At 38.4% G+C, this 22,803-nt stretch overlaps 5 protein-coding genes across 9 annotated transcripts; 3 read left to right on the top strand and 2 right to left on the bottom strand.

The window, feature by feature from the left end:
* Nucleotides 1-305: 305 nt before the first annotated feature.
* Nucleotides 306-7,096, bottom strand: LOC134194703 (3-hydroxyisobutyryl-CoA hydrolase, mitochondrial-like). Its single transcript, XM_062663647.1, has 16 exons — nucleotides 7,023-7,096; nucleotides 6,916-6,952; nucleotides 6,355-6,504; nucleotides 5,136-5,220; nucleotides 4,998-5,078; nucleotides 4,886-4,938; nucleotides 3,595-3,673; nucleotides 3,438-3,515; nucleotides 3,304-3,371; nucleotides 3,084-3,170; nucleotides 1,577-1,632; nucleotides 1,440-1,521; nucleotides 1,360-1,374; nucleotides 1,174-1,278; nucleotides 1,081-1,114; nucleotides 306-542 (listed from the first exon to the last, which is right to left on the bottom strand). The coding sequence occupies exons 1-16, from the start codon at nucleotides 7,073-7,075 to the stop codon at nucleotides 424-426; spliced, it is 1,182 nt and encodes a 393-aa protein (XP_062519631.1). The 5' UTR covers nucleotides 7,076-7,096; the 3' UTR covers nucleotides 306-423.
* A 376-nt stretch (nucleotides 7,097-7,472) lies between these two features.
* Nucleotides 7,473-8,667, top strand: LOC134194896 (uncharacterized). Its single transcript, XM_062663877.1, has one exon. It carries the CDS (start codon nucleotides 7,519-7,521, stop codon nucleotides 8,428-8,430), a length of 912 nt encoding a protein of 303 aa, XP_062519861.1. The 5' UTR covers nucleotides 7,473-7,518; the 3' UTR covers nucleotides 8,431-8,667.
* Nucleotides 8,668-9,422: 755 nt separating this feature from the next.
* Nucleotides 9,423-15,618, top strand: LOC134194545 (uncharacterized). Its single transcript, XM_062663487.1, has 6 exons — nucleotides 9,423-10,515; nucleotides 11,759-11,806; nucleotides 11,861-12,324; nucleotides 13,288-13,399; nucleotides 13,552-13,729; nucleotides 14,878-15,618. Exons 1-6 carry the CDS (start codon nucleotides 9,423-9,425, stop codon nucleotides 15,311-15,313), a joined length of 2,331 nt encoding a protein of 776 aa, XP_062519471.1. The 3' UTR covers nucleotides 15,314-15,618.
* A 76-nt stretch (nucleotides 15,619-15,694) lies between these two features.
* LOC134195091 (testis-expressed protein 30-like) lies at nucleotides 15,695-19,238 on the top strand. Its single transcript, XM_062664101.1, has 4 exons — nucleotides 15,695-15,769; nucleotides 15,832-16,086; nucleotides 16,155-16,203; nucleotides 17,363-19,238. The coding sequence occupies exons 1-4, from the start codon at nucleotides 15,740-15,742 to the stop codon at nucleotides 17,881-17,883; spliced, it is 855 nt and encodes a 284-aa protein (XP_062520085.1). The 5' UTR covers nucleotides 15,695-15,739; the 3' UTR covers nucleotides 17,884-19,238.
* Nucleotides 19,239-19,357: 119 nt separating this feature from the next.
* Nucleotides 19,358-22,175, bottom strand: LOC134195092 (uncharacterized). 5 transcript variants are annotated; one of them, XR_009972310.1, is made up of 5 exons: nucleotides 21,879-22,175; nucleotides 21,684-21,803; nucleotides 21,331-21,465; nucleotides 20,472-20,600; nucleotides 19,527-19,788 (listed from the first exon to the last, which is right to left on the bottom strand). XR_009972310.1 is itself a non-coding variant. In XM_062664103.1 (3 exons), exons 2-3 carry the CDS (start codon nucleotides 21,415-21,417, stop codon nucleotides 19,543-19,545), a joined length of 333 nt encoding a protein of 110 aa, XP_062520087.1. In that variant the 5' UTR covers nucleotides 21,418-21,472; nucleotides 21,684-22,175; the 3' UTR covers nucleotides 19,358-19,542. The 5 variants fall into 5 exon arrangements, 2 of the variants coding, with proteins under 2 accessions (XP_062520087.1, XP_062520086.1); XR_009972311.1 differs by having other exon boundaries at nucleotides 20,451-20,600; nucleotides 21,684-22,175; XR_009972309.1 differs by having other exon boundaries at nucleotides 21,684-22,175.
* Nucleotides 22,176-22,803: the final 628 nt, after the last annotated feature.

The following is a 22,803-nucleotide window of genomic DNA, read 5'->3' as shown; positions in this document are numbered from 1 at the left end:
TCAGTAGGTGAGATGCATTAGACAGCTCTAGTGCTTTGATACTTAGTGGGTAGCATATAACCGGTGAATGGTACCATGAATATCAAAGAACTGTGAAAAAATCAAGGCAAGCGCAGTGTGGTGTGGAATCAGAAGCAAACCAAAGACTGGAATCAATTATACATTGTCAAAGTTAAGCTGCTTCATCCTTCTGTAACTTCTAGTTAAATATTGAAATCGTGTTTTGGTCAAGAAATTAAGAGTTCGAGGATAACCACAGGTCTTCAGTGCCCCATAGCACTTCTGATTTCAGATCGGGTCTGAAATGCAGTAGAAAAAACAGGTTTCTGTCTCTACGGTACTTAGCTGTCCTTGAACTGCATATACAAAGGCTATGAACGAGTTCCTGTATTACAGATATGCCTAGCATTTGTGCAGTTTAGTTCATTGCAGGTTCAGATCTTGATCTCCAAGGGATTGAAAGTAAGTACCAACTTCATCTTGAGTAACAGCAGATATAGAAGAAGGTTTCCACTTGGGTGAATTATCTCGATCAACAAGAACTGAAAGTATTGGAAAAAATTGAATAGTTAGGGCTGCCTTAACTTCGTATAGACTAGAACAAATAGATAAACACAAAAAGACCACACACACACACACACACACACACACACACACACACACACACACACACACACACACACACGACACGCACACACACACACACACACACACACACACACACACACACACACACACACACACACACACACACAACATATACACACAGAAACATCCACATGCGTGTACACTCACAACAAAAATACAAACACACACACGAACACACACACACGAACACACACACACACACACACACACACACACACACACACACACACACACACACACACACACACACACACCAAGCATTGCACATAAACAGACACACAGACAAAGACAGGAATTTACAAACAAACAAGCACACAAACACACATTGAAACAAAATGGCCAATGGGGAGACCTCCAAACAAGTCAGCAACTAGAACCCCATTACAACTGACAAACATCACAACACTCTATACATGACATCATATGTCTGACCTGCTCTAACTCCCTCAAAGAAGTCATTTCCATCCTGTACAACAATTAAAAACTAAGCTTTCATGCAAATCCAATCCCACGACACCATCTTACCATAAATCGCTGACTAATTCTGTATTCCATCTCTAGGTCTTCTTTCAAGTTAAGTCTTCGACCTTCTTCAAGCTCCCTTATTGTCACCTTCATAGACGTTGGTGACTACAGTATCAAGACAAAATTGATACCAACCACACATTGCAACAACAATATCACAAAGAGCCTTCACAAACAACCCCTCACCATTTTATTCAACGTCTTCAACAGAAAACAAACATTATGCAGGTTAACTAGCAAATAGTTGACGAAAAATGATGTATTACGACTAGTTGTTCCTTTGCCCAATCACTGCCATCAGCGTGTAAAGCATCCATGATGCCTTCTAGTGAATTTGATTCAAAACATCTAAAACCAACATTTATATGTTAGAGCAAAATAGAATGTTGAACATGTTCAGTACCTGTTGATCTGATTCAAGCGCTTCTTCAATGAGAAGTCGGCTTCCTCTGATGAGCTCTGTTGACACATACAGATGGCAAGTTGATTAGTGGCATTGGTTAATAAAAAAATTGATTTACACAAACTAGACATACGAATAATTAAAGCCAAATTCTCAAAACAGTTTATACATCTAAATAGATAAATTCTCTGTAACCGGGATTCATAATAAAACTATCAAAAATAGACGTAAAGTACATAGGTATTTTAGAATAATTAATGACATTTAAGAGACAAATTACGTTGATGTTAGTATAATAGCAGCTACTCAAGAATGAACAATTCCAGACAAGCTAAAGCACACATTAAATATGGCCAGACATTCATCTGCCACATTAATACCAATTAAAATTGAAACACCTCACACTGCCTCCATTTACAAAATCTGTTTGTCTTGTAGAAAGTATGGTCAACCTTTCTGACCTACGTTGTCACTATTCCAGGGTCTCCTTTCTTGATGGAGACCCTGATTAATTTTTCTCAATGAACCCGTCAGCGAATTTCATAGACAAATAATGTAAGAAAGCTAATGAAATATAACATTGTCAACAAACAACAACAATGTATTATTTTGTCAGCAGAACAAATAACATGTACTCTTTGATACAATGTAATGTTTGATCCTTGTGTGTAGTATCAAATTACACGGAACAAATATCAGTGCAATTCTGCTAGCTAAAAAGTTTAACACAAAATACCCCCAAAATATTTATTTTTATCAAAATTTGATATGTAAAGTTATATTAATGACTACATTATCAAAAAGCCAATTGCCATAAAAATTGACGAATATATATAGTTTGAATGAACATTTTTACCCACTCAAATTATTCCCAAATCAACTTATATCCTTGCTAGGGAAGTTCCAAGAAACTGGCCAGATGGTAAACCCTATATCATCTCATCATTCAGGACAATGGTCTGATATAGGTTATCAGCCCTGGCTGATATAATTGTCAGCCCGTCGTCCTGGACAATGGCTAATTACGATGCCTGTGCAGTTGTCAACACACACGTCAATTGCTATACACATCCAACAACAATTCTTAGTCACTTGACATAGAAATTGAACACAAAAGATGCTGCCCAACTAACATGCTCAAATTGGTGAGAAAAGCTGGAACTTGGAATCATACATCGCAACCGTGAACGAGATATAAATCGGTTATGTCATGTTATTCAAGCGATATCGAATTTGTCAGAAACTCCATTCTTGCGTCTACCTGATAATTCCCTTAGCTTGAACTTGGGAATTATCTCATAACCCTTGCATGAGTCAATCTGACAAATCCGATATCACCCTCGTAGCCATGTGATAAGCAATATTTGTCACATACTACCGATGAACAGGGTGTGCGTGCGTGTGTGTGTGTGTGTGTGTGTGTGTGTGTGTGTGCATGGGTCTGTGTGTGTGTCTAGTTCTTATTTCAACACAATACACTAAGATTGACAATAAATAACAAACCAACCTTTTGGTGAACATCATCCAGTATTTTGCCAATTTCTAATGCATTGTCTGAACTTACAGACATTAGCTGTGATTCTAAGTCCCCAATCTGAATAGAAACAAGACAGTACTAGACTAAAACTTTCCATTACAACAGATACACAATATACACTACGGGTAACACACATGCACACACACAAGTAGTATGTACAAGTACTTGCAAATACATCACATCAGACAACCTTGTCAGCATCAACATAATGAGTTGCAACACCTGCCAATTGCACATCACGACCTCTTAGTCGTGTACCTGCATTACGCACATACACACAAAATTTGCTATCGAGAATACAATATGACATAAACTATCCTCTACCAGTAAGAGCCAAATAGAGTCCCAACCTTCCATGCAACCGTGGCAAGAAATGTCCACCTCCAACATCTGGAAAAAATCCTACACAGAGAGGAAAGAACTAATTAAATTTCACAAGTAATAAATATATCCACATATGTAGCAACTGGAGAACACATACCAATTGCTGTTTCAGGCATCGCAAAGACTGTTTTGCCAGTGGCAACACGAAACATGCCATGAACAGACAAACCAACACCCTAGATAAGAATAATGCTGCTATTGCAACATAAACTTCTGATACGCATATTTGGACAACAAGCAACCAAAAATATACACTTTGTATTTGAGGTTTTGCTAAAAGTTTGTCACATCTATATACAGTTGAAACATCTCTCTAACACGTTGCTTTAAATGCATTACTCATTATAAACTGTCTATGAGATTACAGATTGGTACAATCTAGTATGGTTAGACTACATACTGATACATCTTCACATTCCTCTCTTGTCCAATTAGTTGCCAGCTCTGCGATTCCAGATTCACTTCTGTTACCAAGACACGTAAAATGCAATAAATCCGCCAACAAGAATGCTGTTATCATGTCTACTAAATTCTGTTCAGACATTCCCAGACTCATGGGACTAGCAGCTAGATAATGATGCAGTATTGCCATACTATATCAAGACGTATAAATAATCAATTACCAAGTAACACCCAAATGTTCCACTAAAGTAGACAACGACATAGTAGTAAAAGGTATAGATCAGATAGTCATCAAACTAAGAACGGATAATGCATGCCTACAGTAGATATGAGAACAAACAGAAGAGTAGTTGTAAGAGAGGTTCACTCAGTCATGTCTCACAAAGAATCCACGTAATGGCACAATATGCTGATCTGATTTGATTTGAGCTGCATATATGGTTGCCTATAAGCACGCCATAAATGTTGTGTCTCCCATCCAGAACTCGCACAGTCAATTAATTACAAAACCAATGAAACCATCTCTTTTTGCAATCAAACCACATCAATTATAACAAAAGATGGATTCTGAAATTTCACATCAGGTACAAATGTATGAACAAACTTTAACATAAATAAATTTGTGAGTGTATTCTTCTCAGACATATTTGTCTTGTAGCACAATGCCTTCATTTTCTTGTCATTGTGTAATGAACAATCATCTGCAGAATGAAAGGCTTTAAATCTGTTTTATACTATGTATGTCTGCGATTTCAGACTGAGATTTTGCTTATACAGGTACCTAATTGCTGAACATGCTTACATTTTCCATCAAAACCTCTAAGAAAGAACTGATAAGTTCATTTAATATTTTAGACTATGGAGTCTGCATGTACGGTATACATCCATGTGATAATAAAAAACCAATAAACAAACTCACATAACAAACACCCGTGGCTTGCAATATTTCACAACCATTTTCAAACAATTATTAATTTATATCTTACCCCTCCCATTGTTATTCCATGTATGAGAGCAACATATGGAGTCTTCAGTGTTCCTACAGAAATCTCACAGACTTAAGACTTTTACAATAGCGTAATTCTAAAGTAGACCAACCAATAGCATAGTTGAGTTTATACTCTTCTCTAAAGAATTCAGATGGTACTGTATTTCCCGATTTCTTCCCATCAGCAACAGCTTCGTTTACACAGTATCAAAGACACAGGAGCTATAAATATATCAATAACATAATACCTCGAATGTCTCCGCCTGCACAAAATGCTTTGTCTCCCGCACCCTTCATAATAATAACTTTCACATCTGGATCATTTTCCATCATCTATAAATGCAATAAGTTGCACGGAATATTCTGATTAAATCTGAATCTAATGTTTACTTAACACAACATAAAATCATGTCACAAAAAGTAACGAACAGCCAGAAATCCCACATATGCAAAACAAGATTAATTAGAGTCACTGTATTATACTACCTCTCATGTTCTATAATTACCTAGCTAGTACATCACCTTCCACATCCATTCCTGGAAAATCAATTGTCTGCACATATAGCAGTAAACTAAAGATCAACTTTCACAGTCAATCATTTTCCTCCTATCAAGTGCCAAGATGCCTGTTAATAAGGTTGCTAGAAAAAATAAGTAAAACTAAAGTTACTGAAGTATTAATGCAATGATAATAGACATATCAGTTGGCTATGTAAATCTTGGTAAGAAACACTAAACTGTTTAATAGCTCCAACAAGAAACACTCACACATTCTTAGAGTATGCGAGAACTTAAGGCCTGTCCACACTGGCAACTGGATCGAGATCCAACCGCAACAATGTCCACACTTGCAACTGGATTGCGCTCCGATCGCGATAAATCCAATCCACATTGCGAGGTGGTTTCGATCACGATCGATTGAATCCAATTAGAAATAGTGGACGTTACCTTCACGTATGCTACATATGTAGTCTTAACATCTAACAGTCCTTACTTGTCTTTGTTCTCGCTCACCTTACGTCGCTGTATCACCGCTTTCCACAAGCAAAGAAGCCACACATACACATTAGTCATCAGTCACATGATATCGAAAATGCGGCGAAGGTATCGTTTTCAAAGTGCAGTGCGATCCATTCTGGCCTAGTGTGGACAGGGCTTTAGTTAAAATATCAGGGATGGATTGCAGTAGCCTTTGAGAAAACTGACATAATTGAAAAGCTTAGCTGTTTGTGCAATTGAAATCCAAAAATACAATACTGTATTATACCCATGAAAACACTTAGTAGCAGTAGAGTAGATACCACAGTAACAAATGCACACCCACACACAAACTATAATATAACTATTATATGCTTTCACTGCACATGTCCACACAAGGACTTAATAAATTGAACAAAATCCAGCAAAACGGCAAACATGCAAACAAATTAACTGATAGATGAGCGATCAGAAAGGCAGACAACTGACCTTTAGCTGAGGATAAATGATCTTGATCATGTTCATATTCAGTGCATTCAAAGCTTTAGGTCTATTGAGTGTGATAACTGCAGCGTTACCACATCTCTCCACAATCACTTCTTCATCCATTGCTTCAACAGAAAAATGTCTACCAGCTGCCTACACAATTAACCATAATTTCAAACCCTGTAAAACTGAGCAACCGCCAGGTTTAGATAATATAATTCAAACTTTATAAATAAATAAAAATAATTTATTATTTTATATTTTTCAATTCATACAACAAATGTTTCTATATACAATAATAATAATAGTAAATAATGTTTAGTATACTTAAATTATTATTTGATTTATTTTTTCCAAATCATACAACAAATGTCTCCACATACAATGTACTAGTACTACCACAGCCAAACTGGCCAGTGATAATAACAATAATAACAAAAACAGTAATACTGTACAAATTCTTTTGCGCACATAGTTCTAAAATTAGATCAGGTAGATAACAATTTTCCACTAGGACATCGAACGCAAAACTGAAGCATGATACCGCAGTGTCATTGTGCTTACCAGATGTTTCTGTAGAAGAGAAAGACGTCTTGTCGACCTAAACGTTACATAACATCTGTATGTTGCTCATGTTCATCCGATTCAAGTCTAGAAACTAGATATTGCACCTTGATGTAAACTGTAGCGAGCGAATGCAGGCGAAAGCAGTTCTAGCAGCCATCAGGCATCAAGATTGATCACGTGACGGCTCGCTTGGCACACGTGGTCTCCACACGTGACCATATTAACATTGCACCTAAAGTTTAATTAAAGTTATAAAATGCAGTCATTTTCAAAAAAGCGTACCAAATATTAAATCAATGAAATTTTAAAAATAAACTTTACAATATATTTAACTAATCAATTAATTAATTAGGTGCATGGTAAGCGTTCAAACTCTATCCCATTGATTGTCAATGCTGGTATATCTATGCTGACATGACAATGTTAAATAAAACCTATTTCTCCGCTCTATCAGCTTGAATTACAAATAGGAGAGGCAATATCATTTATAGATCGACTTCCTATTTTTAACAATTCAAGTGCACGTGATGTACATGTTAGCCTGGGGCGTGTCATTCCGCCCCATTATTCTTCAAACAGATTTGTTTATTTGTAGACGCAATGGGGCAAGGCAAAAGCACAGATTTTCGTGGAGAGCCCAAATTCACTCTAACCAACCACAGTGATGCAGTTCTAGGCTGTGCATTCTCTCCCGACGACAAACTGCTGATATCTGGTTCTGAGGACGGAGTCATCATAATCTGGTCAGTAAAAACGGGCAAACAGATCAAAGGCTTAAACGCCCACCAAGCAGCAGTGACTGCAGTTTCTTTTTCACCGAGTGGCAGCCAGTTTGTTTCCTCATCACTCGACTGTAAAGTGATCCTGTGGCATCTCGATAGTTACAAGCCTTTGTTGAATCTTACTGGTCATTCCGATGGAGTCACAGACTGTCGAGTGTCTCCAGATAACAAGACAATTGCATCGTCATCCAATGACAAGACAGTTCGATTGTGGGACTTGGACAAGAAAGGGAAGAGTAAATCTCTGGTAGCTCACAAGGGTCCAGTCTTGTCTGTCGACTTCTCTCCCGACAATCTGCTCATTGCATCGTGTTCTACAGACAAATGCGTTTGGCTGTGGAACAGATCTTCAGGTAAAGCAACACACAAGCTGAGCGACCCCTTCGGAGGGATAAAGTTTTGCAGATTCTCGCCTGACAGCAGCAGGCTGGCAACTGCCTCAGACAACACCATGCGAGTGTGGAATGTGATGGTAGGAGAAGTGACGAATCACATGAAAGATCAGCACGAAGGACCCATTCAGTGCAGTTCATTCTCTCCTGATGGGCAAATGATAGCAGCTGGTTCTGGCGACAAGACCATCTCAATATGGAACACATACATGACAGAAAGCAAACCACTGGTCATACTGAGCGGCCATAAAAATTGGATACAAAGCTGCAGTTTCAGTCACAATGGCAAGATGTTAGCAACAGCATCGAGTGACAAGACAGTCATCATATGGCATTGATCACAGACTTGCACAAGTAAGTCATTTTTTGAAATGTACCCTGAAAATGGGTTCATTTTCACACTACTGCTCTCAAATATATTGTAGCCATAGCGCATGCGCGCCTAAGGTTGATATGAGACTTTAGTTTGCTGACTGTGTAACATGCGTAAACAACTTTCTGATTAAGCTATTTCAACGACCTGTATACCTCTGTCTATGCATCATGAATGGCAATAATGTACAATGACAATTGAATAAATATTCAACACTATAAATTCACTCAGATCAATGTTCGCGTAGTCCTGTCACTATGCGCATGGAGAGAGAAAATACAGTAATTTAAAGGTAAAGTAAATCTATGCATAATTCAAATATGCAAATTGCATAAAACTTTAGATTTCAATACGTGTATCCAAGAAAACGACCACACTTATATTAATAATGAAATTAAGTAATATTATCTCAAAATCGTAGCATTAATTATCATGGTCAATGTTCCTGTTCCAGTATATCTAAATAGCTCAATCCCTTAAAAACATCCCACAGTCACTCCAGTCAAAACATAAAAAACATGGCGTTCGATCACAGCAAGCAATTATAAGTTGTATATCTACTCAAGTTGTTTACATATTGGCGTCGTTTCTAGATACCAAGACAGGATATATTGATATATTTCAAATTTCAGTGCAATAGATCCGTTTGCAAGAAAGATACATTTCAATGTTACGTTGTTTGTGTAACGAAATTTGCTAAACTTCGATTTAACAAAAATAGTCAATTAATTAAATACATTAATTAACATTCATGGATATTGTCAATTTCCAAAAATTACAATACATATTAGATACTTCTTTATTGATGAGAAAAAATTAATTTACTCATATAAGAACTTACAACTTGCAAACAAGGCTTGATCACTAACTCCCTGACTGCGCAAGTAGCATTTGCAAACGTTGTCGTTTGCGCTTGCGCAGAACGTTTCCATAGATACACGTCACCTGATGCGTCGAATGGCAGCCGATCAGCAGGACGCTAAACTCTCGACGTTCTTGCCACCGATACGAGGCCGTCGAACTCCGTCCGCAGTTGATGGCGTAGAGAAGATCGGTCTACTTAAACCCGATTTTCTTCTAATTCCTGGGCGCCAGACGGCAATGTGTTTGCCATTGTCTTACCATCAGAGACACGTGTTCGACATCAGAAAGGGCTGGAATCGTCTAACAATCGCTTACAAAGACCTTTCGGAATCCTACAAACGTAGAAACGATCTAGAGTGCAAACGATCTCTGCTATTGGAATGCAGAGAGATGGAGAGATTGAAAACCAGACTGACGCTAGGCGAAGAAGTACAGAGAAAATACCCGGATTTTAAAATTTGTACTAAGACTATATCTGAGCTTCGGAGTGTTTTGGAACGTGTAGAACGTTACCTTCATCTTGTTTCTAGTGCATTTTACGAGGAGATATTAACTACTCTCTTGCCATTGTTAGGGGACTTGTTGTCAGACATCAAGATGAAGTGCTTTGACGTGTATTGGAGAGTAGAGGACAGTCATGAGATGTCTAACTTGATGTCGTGTGCCGTTGAGTACAGCAGCATCATGGATGACATTTGTGATCGTAATGAGAAACGACCGTTGAAGACAATAGTTTACTTGCTGTCGGTTTACGAACATCCGCATGTTATATCTCGGTTGGCGATAAATGCTTCTTGCGTGTTGAGTGATTTATTGCACTATCAAGCACTATATGTATCAATGGAAATTACTAGATTCATTCGTGATGGCGGCAAAGAGGTAGAGGAACATGTTAGGAGTCTGTCCGAGACGTTGGATTGTGTTGCTGCTACTGCTGTGAAGTGTTTGGGCGGAGATGTTAAGGCACTACTTTTGGATCTTTGTAGGCACTTGAGGAAAGATCGTCTGACATTGTGTGGCTATTGTAGTAAAGGGAGAGTTGGGTGTGATGATGCTCAATGTACAGGGTGTTCTATGTGTGTGAAGGGTGGTATACTTGAACTCTGTGTTGTGACCACGTTGTGTGGTATGCTACGTGCTAAGCAGGACTTGCTCGATGAAACTCGGGTCTCGTGGCTTTCTGCAGGTAAATTGTCTGTTTGAAGATGTTTGTGGCTTATATTGTTTGACTGTTTGTTAGTTACATTTCTGTCTACCTTGTGATCTATTGTTTGTCTTTACATTAATTCAGTTATGGATAGTTTGGTAAACCATAGCTGGCTGTAAACAACATGCCCTTGCTTGTGTGCTCAGCAGCCTTCCGAGTCTGTGTGGTGGGCTTTTTTACTTTATTCGTGCTGACCAGTTGTTGCATTTGTCACCGTTGAGCTATATTCGTTAAATATGGTTCCAAAAATTTTGTTATTCTAACACTCCAATGGGTCTCCACAGAATTATTTCTAGACAAAATCATAGCGTGCTAAATATTCCATGCATGGTTATGCCAAAACCGAATTGTTGGCATGCCAAGTCAACAACTGGAAACCAGTGACATGTCTGTTGTAAGTCAATTTACTAGAGCTGGAATTATAATCAGACTAATAACAACGAGAAAGGACAGGAGGAAGGTACAGCAGATGACGTTGAGCATCATTTTGACTATTTGCCAATACTGAGTGCTATAAATATATTATTAATGCTAGTTGTTTTGGCATTAATTAAGTTACCAGCTTTTCCAGAATGACCTATTGCATCTTTACAACGGAATGGTGTTTCTCCTTCAAAAGTCTGCAGCTTTTGCTGCATTAAGATGATCAACTTCATTTGTTGTAAACTGACTTTGCTTGATACACTTTTTGTGTTGACTGTCTGTTTGTGTCTTTGTTTGTTTGTTTGTATGTTTTTGCAGACATGCATCAGTTTTAAGATTTATGCACAGAGGGTGTAAAGCATCCCAACAGATACATGTACAGTACAGGGGAAGAGTTGAAGTTTACATATGCAAATGTAACAAGTTAGGAGCAAATCAGATATTAGGCATGATACAACGGCGACTGTGTTAGCACATGGACGCAGGCTGTTCATTGATAGAGATCTTTTTAGTTTTCTAATTTGTAGGCATATGCATATTTGTAATTGATGTCAAATTGGTGGCTAGTTTAAGTAACTTGTTAACATGAATTAGGCATTCTAATCTAGAAACAGTAGTGTATTCATGCATGTGCATATTACAGCTATGAAGCAACACGTATGTTTTGTTTCCTGTGTTCTGTGTTTATTGGTCGGATTCACTATTCGTTTATTCATTTTGTAACCTCATTTTTCTGTTTGTTGTCTGTTCTTTTGTTCCGTTGTAAGCACTGTAAATGCAACTTTCTTGTATTGTCTAGTGTATTCACATATGCAACTTTTCAATCAAGAATGTAACTGGGACAAACGTAGGACATCTTTCAGGGTTTGCTATGTTTGTAGTGCACAATATTTTTGTATAGGTTTTTGTCATGTTCTTGGAGTTGCAGCATCTGACAAATGTCTGCCAAGTCAAACTAATGTAGATACTCCTACTGTCTTAACATCAACAACACACTTCCTTTTGAATTGTTTTGATGAACTAAAATCACAACTTGAAGTCATTACCGAGCACCTTTCAAAGACAAACTCGTGTCATTGTTTACCAACTTTGAATCGGTCCGTGCTAGTGTCTGGACTACAGCACACGTTGTGGCGGCTGTGTGAAACTCTTCGTTATGCATACTTGTGGCTGTTGAGTAAATCAGGTCAAAGTTTGTCAACATGGAATGTCAGCAAGATGATTTTGTTGATTTACTGTGATCTTCCTGTCATTCAAAAGAAGACAGACGAACTAAAGACAGTTATTGAGAGTGTCAGCAATTGTGGCCATTTTGGTTATCATCACGTGACTATTTTGGGCATGCAGTTGTTGGATAAAATCATGGTGAGAATCTTAGACAGAAAAGTAACTGTAATTAATTAAAACTTGCATTTGGCAAACTCAATTCTGCATTACTTTTAATTAAGTAAGTGCGTGTTATTGAAAATTACAGCATGGCCAAACACACAGAAAAGATATATTTGTTTCCATAAATGCAGGATTGACTGATTTACAGAGAAGCAGACATCCTAATAGTAATGTTTGACCAAAAATCAGATTTGCTATCAGATATCTCAGCTGATATAGCTAGTGTCAGACTGTATCGGAATTTGTTTGGTTGCAGTTGATAATACAGATAAGATTATATGCGTGTGTAGTATGGTTGGCGTGTGAGGTGCATGTAGCAATGAGTTCGGAGCTAAAGAAGTGACCGTCTATCTGGAACAATTTCACTTGAGAGAATTAAGACACACGATTTGCTGTCTGCAATGTTTGCAGTTAGTTATTTTGTCATGGCGTTGCGCTAGTACGAAGACCTACACCACTACCAGGAATATGAATCAATGGTAATTACTTAAGTTGTCAACATGACAGGGATTGGCTATTGGTAGATTGGCCTAGGTTATCAGTTTTCTGAAAATAAGTAAAATTGGCATATCAGTGCAGTCTTAACTAATCGACGTAACTATGTATTAGATGCCTTTTTCTTGAATGTCTCCAAGAAAATGCTTTGACATATTGTGCTTTAGATATTATAGCACTTGCTAACTCTTACAGTTTTGGTACTTTTTAGAAGTAAACTTAAAAAGTAGCATCTGCTGTCAAAGTCGATGTGGGAAAAAAAGTGAAGGATTTTAGGTAAATTACCTAGCAGTTCTAAACTTACAGGATAGATAAATTAATGACTATTGGCTGAAGCAACCTGCAAAAAGGCAATGCACTTCTGTCAGGCAATTGCATTATGTTTCTTGCTGACAATGTAACACAGCTTTTGGGATTCTAATTTTACATATGTACTGTATTTAGATTCTAAAAACTGAATTCCAAGATCAGTTTGAGTGTGACTGTCACCGAATGTGTCACGATTTCTGGCATCAAGCTTTTCCATCCAAGAAGATCTGGAGACACAAAGCAAAAGGTACTGATTTGATCACCTTGCACACTTTTCCTACTATGTAATACAATGTCCAGATTTTCTTCAATACATAAGGTATATTTTTTACATGCAAAGCTTTAATTAATAGATATTTTGTGTTCAAAATGTCTCTCAATATTGGTTTGTTATGACAGAGGGCATCAATGCACATTCTGAATATATCGATTCTGCTATTCTTCAGCTGCTCTACCCGTTTTTGTCTGGCTTGAATAATTTTCCATTACAAGTTCAGTCACAAGTGCTAACTACTGCAGTCACAGTCACTGTGGAGACTTTGAAACAGCATGTGTTTGAAAGAAAGATTATCTTCAGGTGCGTTTATGTTGCATTCAAATTACATGAATAACAATGTCTCAGGCACAGTTGTTGAGTATGATGTTTGACTGTCAACATACAAACTACTAAAAGGCTATAACTGATTGCGATTGAAAATGCATACAATACAGTCCGGTGTCACCTATTCGAAGATCACCTATCCAACAAGCCGGTTAACCGGCAGGTTAAGCTTGTCACGTGGTTGATCACGTTGCTGGTCAGCTGAGTATGTGTACAGTACATGTATATCCACGTGCATGTCAGTTGTTTTTTGAAGCAAGTTTGAGAGTGAGTTCAAGCGTTTCTTCTCATATTCTACATTCATCTACATCTACATTCATTCTACATCTACATTCGGTATACCTAATGTGGAAAAAATTGCCATCTAATATGAACAATAGTTGAGTTCATAACAGCTTTGGTTATCCAACATTTTCACATATCCAACAGGGGGCCGGTCCCAAAGGTGTCGGATAAGTGACACACGACTGTACTTGTTTCAAGATGGCAGTAGCTTGTTAAGTATCGGTATGTAAAGAGTAACAAGAATTTGTTTTTGTTTGTTTGTGTATGTTTTTATGTTTTTGTTTGTTTGTGTATGTTTTTAGCTTGGTGTTCATGTTTTTGTGCCTTCATCCTAGATACAATCACATGTGACAGAAAGTAACAGATAGATTGCAGTGGCATAGGAAGATGTTCACGAGCGGGGGGAGGGGGGAGAGCTTTACTGTCGATGTCATCATGAGTAAGCAAAAAGACTACCTCAGTTGCCAGACCATATACAGATTTTCAAAAGTCTTTGGCACAAAAAGGTTCAGTTCCTACACTGAGCAAGGGCTTCAGTCCCTCATCTTCCTTGTTTCCTACGTCGGTGGATGATCTGTGAATTGGTCGTGACACCAAGAATATCTTGGGCTTGTATTCTTTGAGTTATTGTAGAATGAAGGCAGACAATTTGGCCTTTATTAAAGTTCTCTGATTGTTAGATTAAATTCATCCATTATTGTTGATTTCTGTCATGTTTGTGAGATTCATTCATGTATATAAGGCTAGTCTGTACATGAGTTTATAAATTTGACATAGTTTGTTGCTTAGGACATTAATATGTTGCCTCAAATCGCGGTGATGCTTTACTGCCTTTTTAGTGTGAATGGTGCGAGGCAGCTTCAAACAGATGTATGTCACATGCGTGACTGGCTCATTCCTGACAACTGCGATATTGACAACTCTGTTTGTGTACACCTACAACAACTTCCCTGTTTTGCCGACTTTTCCAGAGGTATTTCACTGCTGCTGCAGCAGCCCCATTCTCGTACTCAAAGCAGGCTGGATTCTGCCTACCCCGAGAGCTGCAGTTCACTAACTTGTAGTGATCAGGGTACTTCAGACACATTGAGTGCAGACGAGACTTGCAACTCTTCAAGAAAAGATTCAGGCGTCAGTCAGGAGTCTGCCTTTGATCATGACAATGGAAGCGATCTTTCAGATGCCGAGAAGTGGGTACGTCTACGGCTGCATGGAAGTGGACGACCAAATTGGAAACACAAGTTGAACTGCTTTCATTCAGACAGCGACGTGTAATTAGGCAATAATTATAGATATTTATATTGATATGACAACATGCAGTATACTAAGTACTGATAGATGTGGAATTAATTCCGTGCCTATGCCGTGGTAATACAATTATCTTTTAGATGATAAAGGTAACTAGGTTACCTTAATTAATTAATTAATACCTGCAGAAAGGAGACTAACACGCATGTACAGATGGATTTTTGGAACATTTACTGTCAGCATTTAGTGTACTCAAAATACGTTTAGTATGGAAACATTTGACAAGTGCAAAGACTTGTATAATATAACATTCTTTTAGAGATAATTATATTGTGTACTAGCTTACAAATGCGTGTACTCTACCTTGCATTGCGCATGCCCTTTCAGGTTCGCGCACAGAGGGCCTGGTCAACGAGGCAAGTTTGTGGTGGCTCTGTTCTTACCAAAATTAAAATGTCATTGTCTGTCAAAGATATAAGCGAGGTTTCCTTTGCTTTCCTTAGTTGTTTCTAAAACCGTTTTGTCATTAGTACTACAATTTCTAGACGGAGACTGATGTCTACTTCGAGGGAAATGAAAAGTCTACGTCTAGTAGAGCGATTCCAGTTTGTGTTACTAAGTCGCGTGCATCTTCAGAGTCTAAAGCCGTTCTGCTAACACACGGAGCAGGAGGAGACATGAACATGCCGCACCTGACAGCTGTCGCCAAAGCTGTTGCGAATGCCGGGTTTCTGTGTGTTCGATTTACTTGCAAGCCGCCCGCTATGCAGCATCGTCTGAAGGCATACCGGACTGTGCTGGTACGAAGACCAGGAATAGTGCATGTGAATGGCCATGATTAATTTACTAATTTAGAACTTTTTTTTAGAATTGGACTCGAAGTTGCTATCCTCAATTGAAATATGTCATTGTTGCTGGTAAATATTGATGCGTGCTGAAAGTGTATATTGTATGTCTTACATTTTCCCATGCCATTAACTATCAGTAGCTATTTAATTAATTAATTAATTAATTATTAATTAATTAATTATACAGTCTGTAAAGCCTTGACACTTTATAGGCCTTCCTTTGCTTGGGTGGTCCTTCTACAAGAGGTTAGCAATGGGGTGTTGTATTACGTGACCTTGGCTTATTTTAGTGTCAAAGCAACATGATGTCTAGCCTTTACTGTATGTATAATGTGTTGCAAAGTGGCTTCATAAGATATAGTTTTTGTTTACTTTTTGTTTTTCCTAGATTTTAACATCATTGTAATGCCATTTTAATTACACATGTATTGTAACTAATAAACTAACAGAAGTGATTATTATTAATTATTATTATTACACTAATAATGATAATTGATAAATTAATAATAATCTCTTCTGTGGTATTGTTTTTACTTTTTATTAGAGGCTGGACTTTTGGGACACCTTATGTAGGTTACATTGTTTCTTGTTAATGATTTCTATATAATAAATTTGATGTTTTAAGTTAATGTCTTGCTGAAGTGAGGTGAGAATTAAATGCTTATTCTAGAAGTAACTATTTGATTCTTCAATGTTGACAATACATGACATTTGTTTATTATTGTCTTGTAAGCTCTTGGCTTTACTGATTAGCAGTTTCAACTGATTGAAAGTTTGTAATTGGGAAAGCTTAGGTGAGGACTGGACTGTTTTGATGCTGCAGTCTGATTTCTGTAATGAGGCACTTGTCAGTTATGCTTAGAATGGCTGTCTGTTTCTACTTCTCTGTTTTCAATTTCTGTTTGTATGATTATCAATAAATACTTTCTAAATAGACCAAAAATGCTATGTTCACAAAATGATGTAACTATAAGAGTGTGAGATTACAGACCATATAGACTTGACAGGACTTTTTTCAAGTACAGAAACATTGAATAGCTGAGGCTAACAACGAACATGTTCTTTCCTTGTTAGTTTCGAACTTAATTAAGTCATTTGCAGACGTGGTGACAGATATGTTTGCATTGTGTGTGTGTGTGTGTGTGTGTGTGTGTGTGTGTTGTAAGAAATCGCCTCATGGCAATCAAATCAATTAAGACTCGACTCTCATTGACACATTACTCTGCAGGTCGATCAATGGGTGCTCGAGTTGCTGCTGCTTTGGCGTGTGAACCAGATATGTCAGATTTTATTTCTGGGTGTATTTTCTTGTCCTATCCACTCTACTGTCCTTCCAAACCCTTAGCGCTTCGAAAAGAGCATTTGTTACCTTTGGCTGTACCATCACTATTTCTAAGTGGAGACTCTGATGAGATGTGTGATAAGAAGGTACTCACAGAGGTAGCAGCTAAGATGGCAACGCAGCCAGCTATTTACTGGGTGGCCGGAGCCAATCATGGAATGTCTGTGAAAGGTCGTAAAAGGATTGACATTGAAGAGGAAATGTGTGGGTGTGTAGTGAAATGGGTTACTAAGGAGTTTAGGAGATTATCCAAGAGGTCTGTTGAGGAATCAAGGGATTCTGTTGGTGCTGCACCAAGTGTGGAGAACTCACCAATCAAACTTGCATTCGAACGAGCAAGGAAATGTAAGAAGCATCCAAGGCAGAAGTCAAGTGAAGAGGCAAGCAAGAAGCACAGAAACACGTGATTGGATCTTGCTTGTATGGTAGTGTAGCTCAAGCATCGATGAAGCTCTGAAGGTCGAGTGCACCAACACTTCATGTAGTCGTGCATATATGTTAGGCTATAATGTATGATATTAGGTTCTAATTAGAAGCAATTAATAAGTACAGAAAAAATTTACTAAGCTACTGCGACAAACTCTGACTTCTTGTAGTTATGTTAATTAACAAATTAGAATTTTATTGCAATAGGGAGTCTGGTCAAGAGGGAAAAAGGAATTGTTTCTTGTACAGTAGTAGGCTAAAACATATATCTATTGTTCCAGTTCATACATCAGAGTTAGTATGTTTTGAACACATCCAAGCAATAGTACAGAAATGCACCCCGGATGTTGACTTCATGACTGAACTATCAGTTCCAAATGTAAAGTGTTGCGGCCTATAGTAACGCACGTTAGTAGGTGTGATCAAAGTAATTGTAGCTACCAATAAAATTAACCAAACACAGAAAACTAAGTAGATACTCGACAACAGACATGATGCATGGATCTCAGTTAGGCATTGGACATACTCGCCTGCATTCACAACCGCCGGAGCATACCAACTCTTCAACTCCAGAATTTTTTGGAAAACTTTTGCTTTCCTTTACAAAACATGGAAGTGCCATAGCGGCTCCAGTGGCCCTGTATTTACACATGTTAGTCTCCCATAGCCAGACCAGTTTTTCCGCCAAACAGTAGGGAGCTGAGAGGTCTCGTTGCTTGAAACTATGAACATACACTAATGCCAGAGCACTGAGACTTTGGCATCTAGTCTTTTGTACTATACTGTACTACAGTCCACTAATTGAACTTGTGAGAGAAATCAGAAATTGATGGATGTAATGATAAAAAATCAGTGGCGAAAGAACCGGGTCAGGAGGGGCAATATGGGGATAGGGGCATCATCCCTCCAATACTGGCAACTATGTATTTAATCAGATTGAGAGAGACATTGCCAGAGACTTTTTTCACAAATGATGATCAAAGAATGCTCTAGAAGTATTGTTGCTTGCATAGAACTAAATAATATGAATGCTGTTGCAGTAGACTCGCTTGTCACTTGATAGACATTGTCGTCATTTGTGCATGCTGCTCTGGCTACTTCTGTCACAGATTAATCAATGACAAAACAACTCTATTTAGTTACAATCAAAATGGTGGCAGTCTGTTACAAAAATTTTATCTCCCCCCTAATCCAAAGGATCTTTCGCTGCCCCTGGAAATAGACTACAGTCCTTCATTTGTGACTTTTAGTGTATGCCTTACATAGGCGTAGGAACCGGGGGTCCAGGGGGCCATGGCCCACCTAATATTTACAACTAATATAACAATATCTAAAATGCAGTACCTGGTTGTACTCTCCCCCCCCCAATCTCACCAAACTTCCTATGTCTATGCCTTAGACACGCACATGACAGGTAGCGCAAGTGGTGTAGCAACCTAGCGTGAATGAGGACTGGGGATGAGTCTATAGGTACTAGGCATATAGCTATCATGAAAAAGCAAAAAGCAAAACACTAAAACTAGCTAATGAATGCTGCTCGGAATGCATTTGTGCAATGCAATTTGACATGTTGCAGCATATAAAAGACGTGCAAGTTGTACACAAGTCATCACACTGATGTGAGCTGATGAATCCAGTTTTTACTTGGGAATAAGACCGAGAGCTTTCTGACATCTTACTTCTGCATTCACTCCTTTACATTTACAGGCTTCCACCAGAGCTCCAACAGTGGGATTAACTTCACCATCACACCATTGTCTTAGGACTTCCAAAAGCCGCTTATCCAATTTATCCCTGTGCTTATGCTCGATGTTTTTCAAGACCCCATTTGGTATTTCTAAGGCAATGCCAATTTCTTCCCATAGGTCTCCAAGTTCTTTTGAAACCTGTCAAGAAAGCAACAGATTTCAGACAACGTAAAATACTGTGCCAACAAAAACAGTGAAATGTGTGTCTTTTGTCTAAAGTTCAAACTTGGTATTCTAGTAAGCTATTGTAGTACGTTCCTGTTGGATCACATTGATTAGGTGGACTCACGTGACTAACATTCCTGTAGCTACATTAAACCTGGTGGGAATTACTCGGCCATAGTGCACGACTAAGTTGTGTAGCAAGACAATTAATTTTATGTGTGCGTGTGTCTTGTGTTCCATGTGTCCGAAAAGAGCTTACGTATATGTGCTGACTGTGCATGGCAACACTCATGCAGTGCCGCACAGACATGGAGACTTTACCATGAGAAGTTATGATTTATAAAGGCCCTAGTAGGCGGTGAGTGGAAGCTGAACAACGGAAAACGAGGAGCGGAAGCATGACGCAACGTCTCATGTTCCTGTTTAGACAGACAGGGAGTCCAGTGACGGAGCTGCAAACTATCTGTCTAGTTCTTCCTACATCGTTGTAACGAGGCTATTGTACTTGATCAGTGGAGCATGCAAAAAAACGTATGTGCATGCGTTAATTTAAAATTAAAAGATTAGACAATGCAGACACGCCTATATCCACGTCGTGGCGCCTGCCCTATAGCACGCCTAACAAACTTGTTTACTTTATGGTGCCAAGTATCAACCTGCAGAAGTTGCAGCTGTCCGATCTTGTCCGTTAGATTGACAGTTTGGCCACCATAGGACGCCATAACCTACGCGTAATTCCACGCCTGCGTACAGAGAGCCACAGGATCCCCCTCACTGCTGGGGACCTAAACATAGTTGCATAAACAATCAGGGAACGCCTCACAAATCCGGTTGTCCTTTACATTGACTAAATAAGGATGCAATATGGTAACTTAATTAAGTAAGCAACAACATGTGCTCAACTTTCCTGAGCCAGTTCGAAATGACTTCCATGAATCAAGATACCTTTGTTAAAAATTTAGCTGGGTTAATCAGGGAAACCCTACATTTCCCAACAACGTTTATTCTCATCTGTAAGGGTTGATATTAACAATTGACAGTTTTTGTAGTGTAAATGTGTACACCATTGCAGGATATGATACGTGGTGAAAGGAGCGGGATTGCAACCCACATTCTCAAAAAGACTGGTGATTAATTATCAACAATTTACAATCTGTTACTACAGATTTAGTCTAACAATTGATTTACTATTTCGAGAGTATTTGTACTCCTGGTTCAGGTCTAATGAATTGTTAAGAGTTGGAATGTGGTTTATTGATATGCTGTAAATGTGATTCAAGATGCGTTTCAAACTATAGCAGCAACTGTGACAGACTAGAGTTTACTTAATTAATGCACAAAAGGAGTAGTTCTAACGTCTGCTTGGCAATTCTTTCAACATTTCATCAAACAGGCACAGACTACTGAACGTCTCAGCTAATCAATGTATGGAGGTTGTGATGATATTATTGATTAGAAAATGGGTTAGATATTGAATAAGCAATTAAGTACAGAAACAGATGGGTTTTACAATACCTGCAACAACAGCGAGTCATTGACTTTGTTATCAAGGTTCGCAGCTGCACCTACAGCTCTCCGACGAACTTCTGTTTGTGGGTCCATGCAATCCGTCCGATGGGAGGCTGCTCGTTTGAGCTGAAGACGTTTGACCTACAGACTTAGCACATACACTGAACAGCTAACTAAAATTTAATATTTACATTTTTGAAAACTTGAATAATAATTTTTAATATTTTAAATATTACAATTTTAATAATTTAAATAATTTATATATTTTATTTATAATTCTTGAAAGTATGGTACTATATTTAGTAAACATTGGCATGTTTATTTTAATAATTGTTATACAAATTAGTGTTGACTGGTACCGTCTGTTGTGTGATGATCTACCAAATCAGCAGAGACAGGCTGTTCTTGTGGCGTTTTGGAGACAACGTCACGAATCAGAAACGTTCGCCAGCAGCTTGTAACCAAAACTACGAAAAACGCTGAAAAAATGAAATTGTCACCTGTGAGTCCACAAGCGTTGCTGAATCCTAGATAGAAACCGAAAGTTGTCCAACCTTAGACAATTGCAACTCTAAGTAGTTACACAACAGCTGTACTGGCCATTCTGAAAAATGCGATATACTTGTGTGGCGACAGTTAGAGTGCCCAGTGTCCATAGCACACATTTGTAAACGTCCTTTTAGTCTCGGTGTCTGTGAATTTCTTTAGGTAGCTCCACTGCAGTGCCACGTACATTATGCTCAAAGCGACTAGTGCTTGCTTCAAGCTTAGCTCCTCTAGTGGCTTTTTCAAAGCAACATTGGAATAGAGGAATTTTCCATAAAACTATGTAGATCAGACTTACGCCTGACACAAAGGCCCGTATGTTTGTGAAGGTGGGCGTTACTCTTGTTGGGTGTACTAGAACGCGCGCGCACACACACACACACACACACACACACACACACACACACACACACACACACACACACACACACACACACACACACACACACACACACACACACACACACAAACACAGGTCTTCTGTAGCTATAGTTTAGATAACTAGATACTTTACCTAAATTTTGATGGAAGTGTCGAGCAAACGATACTCTTATCATATGCGTTATGCTGTTATACAAATATCCTTAGTCACGTGATTACAACGACTACTACACCAAGGTGTGATCAAGAAAATTTAATCCCCTTAGCAAAGAGCGATCACGTGAGAAAATGGGATCATCCTATATAGATGAAGTTGCCATTAATATGTATGATGATAAAGGCGTCATTTCTAGGGAGTACATACCTAGGAACCACGGGCCGCTGATGGATTTGCACCACGACTGCCAGAGACGTTTTTTCAGCCAACGATGATCAAAGATTACTCTAGAAGTATTGTTGCTTGCATAGAACTAAATAATATTGAATGCTGTTGCAGTAGACTCACTTGTCACTTGATAGACATTGTCGTGATCATTTGTGCATGCTGCTCTG

The sequence above is a fragment of the Corticium candelabrum genome, chromosome 19 (genome assembly GCF_963422355.1).
Source record: "Corticium candelabrum chromosome 19, ooCorCand1.1, whole genome shotgun sequence".
NCBI classification, from domain to species: domain Eukaryota; kingdom Metazoa; phylum Porifera; class Homoscleromorpha; order Homosclerophorida; family Plakinidae; genus Corticium; species Corticium candelabrum.
This window is presented reverse-complemented; position numbering and strand designations above follow the sequence as displayed.